Below are 10,476 nucleotides of genomic sequence, written 5' to 3' on the forward strand. Positions count from 1 at the left end.
TAATTCAGCTCAATCTGTTTATTTAACACCCCTAATATCGGTTGTAGTTCCTAACACAATGTTTCACACTTGGCCTTTGGTGTAGGTTGAAAGCCAGTCAAGAATATATAGTTGTTTCTTTTTACTTACCCATGCAAATCGAGTTGGAAGTGAAGACAACCTTGTGGATATAATTTCTTTATTTTCTTAATTTGTCGCTGTCTTTTAACACATTTCATCTTCTTCTTTTTTTAAAAAAAATAATAATTATGTTTTTGTCTATATTTATTACTAGTACTCCATAAAGAGAGATTGCGTAATTAAAATTGTCCTAAAATGCATGTTTTGTTGTAGTTGATACTTGTACAACATTTTTTTTTTGCACGGATTGTCCTTCAAAGGTGCTGGTCTTTAATTTTCGGCCCTCAAATTGCCAGTCTTTAATTTTGGCCTTTGCTTAAAAAAGTGAATAAAAATACTTCGAGTTTTTGGGTTAGAACCTCAGCTCAATAAAAAAAAATCACAAGGTAAGACTTCTCGAAAAGTCTGTCATATACGATATAATTTGCCTTAAAATTCTATGTTAAGGTAGAGATTTGCCTTAAGGCAATTTTTTTTTACTCTGCTGAATTTTACTAAATTAGGATTTGAATCCAGAACCTCAAAATATTTTAGGCAAAAATCAAAAATCAAAGACCAATAATTTAGGGCCAAAAAGTAAAGACCACCCCCGAATAAGGACAAATTGACCCTTGTACAACATAACGTTAGGAAAGCTCCTTTCTATAATTTTTTAATTAAAGTAGATGGTAGGTACAAAGTTTACCTGTTTCATGTTAGTTGTAACTGCGTGAAAATAGCATTTTTATATATTGGTCATTTTCAACCCCAAAGAAATGTGCAAAACGCCAAAACATCCGAGGACATTCTTACGTAAGCTACGTTGATCAAACGGAGAACCACATAGACTTTGACAAACGCCTCGGAATTTAGGGCCTGTTTGGAAAGCCAGCCAGGTAATTGGAATTGGCTGTAATTACACAGTTTGACCTGTTTATTTGATCAGGTAATTACATAATTAGGTGAAAATTGGATGTAATTGAGAGTATGTAATTACACTCTCCAATTCTCAGGGGGGGCTGAGAATTGGGTATAATTACACCTTGTAATTACAGGGTTACCTTTTCGTTTATTTCTTTTTAATTTTATTTTAATTTCTTTTCTTTTTTAATTTTTATTTCTATTATTTATTTTATTTTATTTTAATTTCTTTTCTAATTTATTTTTTATTTCTATTATTTAATTTCTTTTTTATTTTTACTTTTTAATTATTTTTATTTTTTAAAATATATTTTTCTTTTTAAGTATTTATATTTCATTTCCTTTCTTCTCATTCCCAACCTTTACTTTTTGTGGTTCCATGTAATTGCTCATATTTTTTTTATTTTTTTATTTTATTCATTTAGCATAACCGTGTTAATATTCTAATTTTTGAAACTACATCTCTTAATATTAGAAAGAATAAGTCATTAAAAAAATGGCATATAATGAGTGACGTTATTAAAATAGAATTTCGTTGTGAATAAGGTTATATACTTATATTTTCTCTTTCTTTTGAATTATAAAAGTATTTACTTATGTTACGTTGAAACTTACTTATGTAATGTAGGAATTTCACATAAGAGTATTATGTTAAATTTTCTTTCTTTTGAATTTTGAATTTGGGTTGTGTTTTCCATTCTAAAAATATTTGCTTTAGTATTTATTGATCGTTATTTCACATTCGTCTTTGTTTATTTTTCACTTACAGTTGATAGAATTACTATCAAACATTTGAATAATGTTATGGCATTATATTTATAAATATTTTTTTGTCAAACATCCAATCCCATGATGTTCTCACAAAAAAGGTATGCTTTTACATTTTATAATCAATTAAAATTAAAATATTATTAATTTGAAATTTATATATCAATTATTTTTTACAATATTAGTTACATATATATGATTATTAATTAACATATTTTCAAGAAACAATGTGTTATTAAAGGCACATATTTTTTAAATATTAATTTTAAATTTTTTATAATCAAATGTTATTTTTAAATTAAACTAATTTGTGTAATTACACTGTACAACCAAACAACACGCTTGTAATTACATTATGACAAACAAACAAGTCATTGTAATTACTGGGCTTTGTAATTACTAGGATGTGTAATTACTAGGGTAGTAATTACACCAATTCCAATTACCAGGTGGCTTTCCAAACAGGCTCTTATTGAATTTGTTTTTTATCTTCTAGTAACCTCAATTGCAGGGGAAAAAAAAAAAAAAAGCATGCAAATAATTTTTTTTAATCCAGCGCCAATAAAAAAAAAAGTCCAGAAAACTGCACCTTCAATGAATGAGTTTAACTTCTAAGCATATAAAAAAAATTTTACACCGCGAAATTAAGATGACCTACGTTAACAAGTTACGTTCTTTCATGATCTAATTTGGTACTGTAGAAAATAAAGTAGATGAACTGCTATAACAAGTTAAAATGCATTAACAATATAAAAAATAGTTACGCTGTCAATCCACAATAAATCAATAATTAGACAAAATGGAAAGATCTGAACCCAGTGTTGCAGTGGACACTAGAAATTAATATTCTAAAACAAAAAGCGACTACAAATAGACAATTGTTTTTAATTAGGTGAAAACTTGAAAGTACGTGTGTGGTTGTGGATATTGTGGTGTTACATGTGTTTCTGCTTCAGCTTGGTTGTGGCAATTAGAGCTTAGTTGGGGCATTTGCTCTTGCTTTAGATCATCGTCATTGGCACTTAAATCTTGTATCTCCAATATTTCAACTCTCCGATTTGTCTTCTTTCTTATTTTGATGGCCACATCTTGTGGTACAAAATTCCCACAAACAATTACTCTGCTGTGATTTTTCTCTATGAATCTTGTCTCCAGCTCTTCATTAACAACAATCAAGTTAATTCAGAATCTTTCTTAAAAATTTAATCAAACTAATAGTCCATTTGGTCAATCTTCCAAAATCTGCTTATTATAAAAGTATTTTCGGTCAGAAATGTTTTTCGAAAAAATAGTTTTGTAGATTAACAGTTTGTGTTTGGCTAATCGTTGTTGAAAAACACTTTTGCGAATATTAGAACAACAATTTGTGTTTGATCAAGATATCAACATGCTTATGGGGGAAAAATATTCAACTTCTGAAAAAAAAAAAATCTTCAATAATTTTTCCCTTAAAAGATTAGTTAAATATCTCAACGTCATCTCTTTAATATATGCACTTTCAAAATAAATATAAACACTTTTAACTTTACAGGAGCTTGGCTAAACTGGCTAAAAGATTAAAGAATAAAGATAGCGGCTTTATGAAATCTGAGAAGCCTATGTTAAAATTACCTGGTATTGTGAGAAGTGCCCGACTTACTTTCATGTAACATCCTCTGCAATCTATGTTAATCCTCATAACCATGCAACATAACTGCAATATTCTTGAACATATTAGGCACAGAAAAATTGCCATCAAAATAATGCAAAAGGAAAAAAAGAAAAACGAATCAAGGACCAGAAGCAGATGCAGCCTTTGTGCAACTGGTTCAACTGAACAGAATATTACATAATGTATGTGTGCGTGAAAAAACACTAAAATTTCAACAAATAGTAAATTTTGACGCCAAGAATCTATCAAGTTTAAATTATGGATCCCTATCAAGAATTGTTACCTTCTGAGTCATGAAGAAAGGAAGATTTTTTCTGTGCAGAGCCAAATGCTAGGAAGGAGATGCTGGATTTCTATGAATTGGAAAGATTATGGATAATTCATTTCCTTTTTTTGCAGTCTTATTGACTGATTGGAATCTGATTCCTGCCTAACAAGCATTTGCACATTAGGTAGTTAATTTGTTCATTGTTCTTCACTTCTCCTAATATGCCCCGTGGGAAAAGCATCACTTTCTTGTTCTAAAAAGGCCTATACATGTTTACAATTAAGGCATCTCCTTTTTGGCGTCTAAATATTCCTATTCTACAGTTGAACTATCCCCTTCCCCACACTTAACCTTTCTTACCAAGAATCTATATTTTTATTTCCTTAGCTTTTAGAAAGTTAGCATAAAAAGTGATTCACAACTGAGTGAATCTATTCTTGGTATTTTTACATTATCTTAAACTTTGTGCAATCCACCTCAGACTTCAAGTTTCTCTTTAAACTTTCTTGGATATAGACATTCTTGCTGATGCACTGGAATATTAATATGGTAAAAAGCAAGCTGTTACATCCATCCCTATACATTACACAGAGTTGATATCAATTTCGATTTTCTTCCCTATGTATTCATCTATTATATAGCTAATTCATTACAAACCATCAGGGCTCGATGAACCATAAAGTTTCAGACATCAAATTCAAACTCACAGAAGACTGCCTTTGTTAAGCTCAGATTGACAAAGAAATCCATAATTTAGCAGTTAGCAATATAGCAAGAAATAGGGAACTCCCTTGTCTAATAAATAAGGGTATAATCGATAGTACAAAGTGATGCTATGTTATCCGTTAATTAGGACGGATTTGATTATCATTATTGTCACAATTAAATATTGTTCTGTTATCTTGAGGTGCTATATATGTATCATCTCCTCTTTTTCAATAATGATTGACCCCAATTGCTAACTAATTATGAAAAGGTAGTGTTTATTAAAGATAGATGCCATCATAAGCCTTTTTACTGTCCCATTCATGTGATCGTCCTTCAGCTTGAAGATGTCTTTTTTTTTTTTAATTTTTTTTGTCTCAAGATAATAATAATAAGTAAAATAATGACACATTTTTTGAATGATAGAAGCATGGAGCATCTTTATCAGAACATTTGTTTCTTTGACTGGTAAGATATGAAAAATAAGATTTGTGTGAATGTATGGTAATTTGTTATTTTCATATTCAATGCATGTTGCAGCTCACACTAATGTAATTTTCCTTCTACATATAAGAGTCCATACAGTAAAACATCCTAATGATTCATTCTAGCATTAACTGAAACCCAAGTTCAGCTACTTATCCTTTCTTTAGTGAAGAAAAAGAATACTTAAGTGATCACAATATGGCTAATCCTACTGGTGTTCTTACTTTTACACTTATATTTGTTCTTGTACCTACCACCCTTTCACAGACATTTGGCAAATTACCTGCAGGCCCCACCGTGTCATCATGTGGGCCACTCCTGTTTCAATTGGCTCCCTGTGGACCATTCGTGCAGGGCGCATCGCCCGCACCGACCGAGCTGTGTTGCAGTAACCTCAGGCAACTCTATAGTCAGCAACCAGGTTGCCTTTGCCTGTTGCTCAATCAAACTAGCCTTAGCTCCCTGCCTATCAACACCACATTAGCTCTTCAGTTGCCAACTCTTTGCAGTATGCATGTTGACAGCTCTACCTGTTCAGGTATGTAACATATGAGATATAATGTGAGAAAAAATTAGGGTTTTTTTTTTTTTCAAAATATACAAAACATATACATTGCCTATGTATATAATATGTATATCAATATATTTATGTATATTTATCCTTAATATACAAAACATACACATTTTTCCCGCTATAATTCTTTAGAGCATTCAAAAAATGTAATATCCCAAAAAATTATCCCTTCTTTGAAGTTTAATACATTATTAATTCATCCCGTTTACGTATTTTTAGTTTCTGAAGGACTGGCTCCTAGCTCACCAACACCTCAAGTTTCCTTTGGGACAAATAGCAATTCAACTGTTGCTGGTATGAAGTTTTTATACTGTCTTAATGCTTTTCTATTATGTAATAACACAATGTTTCTATGCATTTGTTCTAGCACACAATGTTTCTATGCATTTGTATTAAAATTTTGCCCTTTTTTGTCTTGCATTTCAGCTTCGCCGATGGTGACAGTGGGCCCACCTAAGATGTCCAGCATTTTGGGATTTGGCGTTAACAACAGCTCTGCTATAAACTTAAATGCAAAGGGGAACTTGATGATCACGGTGCTATCTTCTTGGGGTGCATTATTCTGGCTCTAACCGTTTTCGTATTGTTTGTAAAGTCATTATTTGACTTAAAGTTTAGTTCAGACGTGATATGTAGCAAGTAGAATATGCTTGAGTACATGTTTTTCTATCATAGATTTGTTTGTCCACCCATTTTAAAACTAGTTATTCCCCTAGCCCCGTTTCAAGAATCATATGCTAATTTTATAACATATATTTATGCTCATATGCCAATTTTTTTTTCAAGTCATATGCCAATTTAATAGCATATCTTTATATCTGTACCAATGACTATACTCAGTCACATCTAAGGACGAATATATTGAAGTATTGGTGCCATATTCCCTTGAAGTAGCCCAGGAAAGTGCAACTTCTATTTATGATTTTTCACATCACAGAACAGGAAAGTCTCCTCTTAGGTTTTTATTAGTGAAGTCACATATTCAAATCCTTCATCGATCTCCTACAGCGGAAAATGAGTAGCTAAGCATAGAGTTGGGTGAGGACTCACAGGCTCCAGCTGTTAAAATTCATTAATCAAACTAAATACAATATGTTTCGATATTATCCAGTAATTTATTTACGTTTCAGCATGGAAATTTTGGCTGGAATATCTCTCACGCGAATTTATCACAATATGAAGAGTGAGAATCCTTCATTAGAAGAGAACTTATCTATTTCAGACTAGGTGCCTCAACCGCCAGATTTGCATTTAAAAAGTCTGGGTTACATCCCTCCAGTTCTTCTGGAAATTCTCACGATTGAATTGGTTCCTTGTACAAATTCGTATCCTTGAAATCGGTAGCTCCATCGATATTTTTGGCAACAGCAATGCCACATGCATTTTTCTGCAGTTAAAACACGCACTGATAGAACAACTGAACAAACTACAGCATCGTTATATGCACAACATAGTTATTGTTCTGCATCATGCCTCATCCCTCATCTATATGAATAATCAAACTTCATTGAGAGTTAGTTGAACAATGAGAATCACTTGGAAGTCTGCAATTTTAGTAATTGGAAATTAGAAATCTATTAACAGAACAGTCACTTAAAAATGGCAGGGAAACTGAAACATGCACATAGCAAGACCGTAATATGGTCATGAATACACTTGATATGCCCGCAACAACTAAATAGAGGTTCAGTAGGTCTCAAGGTGAGCAAAATATAATCATCTAGTCAATAGTTTTGCATTTTTCATTAATATATTTTTTTTTTAATTAGATGGTATTCGGGCCAGCTTGAGGTACCCGTACCTACTAATTCAACAGAGTACCTGCTATGCTCCACTAACAAAGGTACCTCGTAACTATGTCCATGAATGTTGACGCTCCATAAAATCTGACAAATCGAAGGCTGCACTAAACAAGTGACCAAGTTTGTAAGGTTTTCTCATAGATAAACTGGCAAGAGTGATATCTGAAGTACCTCAATGGAGGAAGTTCACCCAAACATGAAACAGCAGTGCTGGCATTCCTAATCCAAACATATTATTAGACAAAAAAACTATATATAACCTGTTCATCTTATTAACCTGTTGCTGCAGTAATTAATCATGAACTCATTTAGGACTCAAGAATCCTAACATCCTTAGAGACGCTTCTACAATCTCCTAGAAATGGAAAAGAAAAAGACGCTATCTGATAGCCCTTCACAAAAATCTGCTACAATTAAGTCATATCTAAATACAATTCCCCTGCCTATCCTTTTTGAGACATATTATGGCCATTCAAGAGCAACTTAAATTACACAGTTTGTGAAAGCTTACAGTTGAACCTGTTTTAATTAGTTTCATGCTTAATTATGATAGGCAAGTTTTACCAGCAATTATTTCAGTTCATCCATATGAATCAATGATGTCATAGACTAGTATGAGTTAAGACATACAGAAAGATCGTAATTGGGTCCAAACATGTCACACTCGATGGAAAGGCATTCTTTATGTGAGATCTAACATCAAACTGCAACCTAAATTGCTACCTTTATCGACATTCTCACATGGCTCATCATTTTAGCTCCCACGTTTTGATAGTTGAGAAAACAACTCACTTGTGATCCAAGCTAGCACTATGCATAATACAATTGCCCCAAAATTAAGACATCAGGATTGTTTTAGTCTTTCAATAAAATATATGTTCTGCTTCAACAAACGAAATAATGAAATAAAATTGAATACTCCTAAAAGAGATTACAGGCTCAAAACAATGCACCGCAAATTAAAGACAAGGCCACAAGTACAGCACAAGGAATAATACGCACAATCAAAATTCTCCTCAACCAACTCTAAGAAATTAAGGGAGCAGATATTGTCCCCAACACCTAATTCAGTTTGATGCATCAACAGAAAATCTTAATTATTATTTGACTCAGGATTTCTACTATTTTAAATACTAGCCGAAGGACGAACGAAATATTGAACGTAACACTCACATTTCAGGGACCGTTTATAGAGCTTGTTCAGAGTGTCTCAATAGTACTGGCCTGAAAATTGTTAATTCGAACACGTACCTAGGGCTGGGCATATTTCAGTAAAATCGATAAATTGGAATCGAAAAAATATGATTGAGTTATTGATATCACGCAAATGACTAGGTAACATTTTAGTGTTATTAGTGAGTTAATGGTTCGATAACGGTTGATCAATTCTATTAGCAATTTAACTGATAACTTAATAATCTTTATTAAAATTATAATTTTATTCTTAGGTATATAAAGCCACCTTAGGGCTTAGAGACCTTCATTCTCAATTTTCTCGTCTTCTCCAAGCTCCAAAAGATCTGAGACTTCAAACACTCATTACTTAAGGCATTGCTTCGTCTAACCGCACCGTTAACAATCAACAACGGATAAATTGATAACTGAACTACTCTCGATCAATAACCGATAAATTGATGACTGAACTATTCTCGATCGATAACCGAATACCACATATGGGTGGTTCAGTTATTAATTTAAAATGTTTATAAAATGATAAACGATATGTCGAACCGATAACGTTCAAAACCATTAACATACGTTCTAGCAAAAACTTATAAAACTTATAATCCTAAACCAACCATACGTACTTGTGCGTGTATAAGTTTTTTAAAACTAAATAATTACAAGTACAAATAAACATCATTGATTTTAAAACAGATTAAAATAATATCAAAAATAATAACCGCCTTGTCTTTTTGGTTCCTCGTATTAAAAGAGAATTTAAAATGATAATATTACATAATAGGATCTGGCCACCAAGCTCCGGCTAGTAGTTGTATAGATAGCGCATGTCAGAGAAACAGTAAACGATATGTTTGTTCTAACTCCTACCTTCAATAATTAATGGGCTAAAATTAACTCATTTGTGTATCGGAATTTAACATCAAATCTCCAGAATCCTGAGTTCAAACGAGCAATTTCTTTTTAAGAGATAACTCCAATTTCTAGCCTCTGAAAACATTTGATTCTAATAAGTATGTCCACACAATTTAGCTTCCTATTTTTATCCTATGCTATCTGGTTTTCAGATTGTACACACTACGCTAGCATTCACATTCATAAGTTTATAGAGCAGGTAATGATTCCTGCCGCCATGAAAACTCAGAAAAATCCGCTGGCTCCGTGTAATCAAACAACCCGTCAAGCGTCACAAAGTCGCCTTCGTCGTTTCCGTTACCGCTAACGACGTCATTATCTCCTTCCCTTGCCTCGGGATCCATCCCTAAATCAAACGTGTCATAATTAGGCATCTCGGCGAATTCTGAAGCCTCTGTTATGACGGCAGATTCGCCGTTAACCTGATCATAGGGAGGAGAAACTGATGGAGGTAAACCGAGCTCATCATCGGAGGCTTCGAGGAGGTAACCGATGTCCGGTCGGGAGTTGACGGAATCTGATGACGTCAGATCAAGTACTGTCTGTGGATCGCCGTTAAGTATCTCTTCCTCAAAGCTCTTCATGATATTGTCGAGATCCTCAATCTCCGGTGTGCATTCCGTTAAAGTGTCAGGCTCATCTAAGATGTCCAATATGTCTTCTCTTATCTGCGAGTCCAGGTACACATCTCTTTCCACGTCATCCGAGTGAGAGTCGACTCGGTCCAACTCGGACGAGTCTGTGTTAACTCGCTTGGACTCAGGTGAGTCATCGATTGAGTCCAATCCTGACTCAACTCGGGTCCGCTTGTTGCTGTTATTCTCGGTTTTCAACTCTTTTTTCATGGTGAAAGGACAATATAGGTTGATTTGAAATGAGATGTTTATCTTTTTGAATAAAGTAAATATAATATTAGTGGGGGAGGTGGGGTTGTGGGGAAGCCACACTAGGCTATCGTGTAGAATTTCTAGGTCTAGAGAGAGATAATGGAAAAAGGAAAACCAAAAAAGAGTTGTTTGCTTTTGGCAGTTGTAATTGTTTGTTGGTTATATGGGTAAAAAAGAAGAGAGAAGGAAAATTTGAGAAGCAGTGAAGGAGATAATGA

General features: G+C 33.2%; 3 protein-coding genes across 3 annotated transcripts; 1 reads left to right on the top strand and 2 right to left on the bottom strand.

Annotated features, from left to right (window-relative positions):
* Positions 1-2,507: 2,507 nt before the first annotated feature.
* On the bottom strand, positions 2,508-3,979 carry LOC132058097 (uncharacterized). Its single transcript, XM_059450661.1, has 3 exons — positions 3,723-3,979; positions 3,400-3,481; positions 2,508-2,945 (listed from the first exon to the last, which is right to left on the bottom strand). The coding sequence occupies exons 1-3, from the start codon at positions 3,732-3,734 to the stop codon at positions 2,677-2,679; spliced, it is 363 nt and encodes a 120-aa protein (XP_059306644.1). The 5' UTR covers positions 3,735-3,979; the 3' UTR covers positions 2,508-2,676.
* Positions 3,980-4,810: 831 nt separating this feature from the next.
* On the top strand, positions 4,811-6,257 carry LOC132058098 (non-specific lipid transfer protein GPI-anchored 10). The gene is made up of 3 exons (XM_059450663.1): positions 4,811-5,436; positions 5,692-5,766; positions 5,899-6,257. The coding sequence occupies exons 1-3, from the start codon at positions 5,097-5,099 to the stop codon at positions 6,042-6,044; spliced, it is 561 nt and encodes a 186-aa protein (XP_059306646.1). The 5' UTR covers positions 4,811-5,096; the 3' UTR covers positions 6,045-6,257.
* A 2,910-nt stretch (positions 6,258-9,167) lies between these two features.
* On the bottom strand, positions 9,168-10,476 carry LOC132055513 (uncharacterized). The gene has a single exon (XM_059447380.1). The coding sequence runs from the start codon at positions 10,214-10,216 to the stop codon at positions 9,560-9,562; it is 657 nt and encodes a 218-aa protein (XP_059303363.1). The 5' UTR covers positions 10,217-10,476; the 3' UTR covers positions 9,168-9,559.

The sequence above is a fragment of the Lycium ferocissimum genome, chromosome 5, assembly GCF_029784015.1.
Source record: "Lycium ferocissimum isolate CSIRO_LF1 chromosome 5, AGI_CSIRO_Lferr_CH_V1, whole genome shotgun sequence".
In the NCBI taxonomy this organism is placed as follows: Eukaryota; Viridiplantae; Streptophyta; class Magnoliopsida; order Solanales; family Solanaceae; genus Lycium; species Lycium ferocissimum.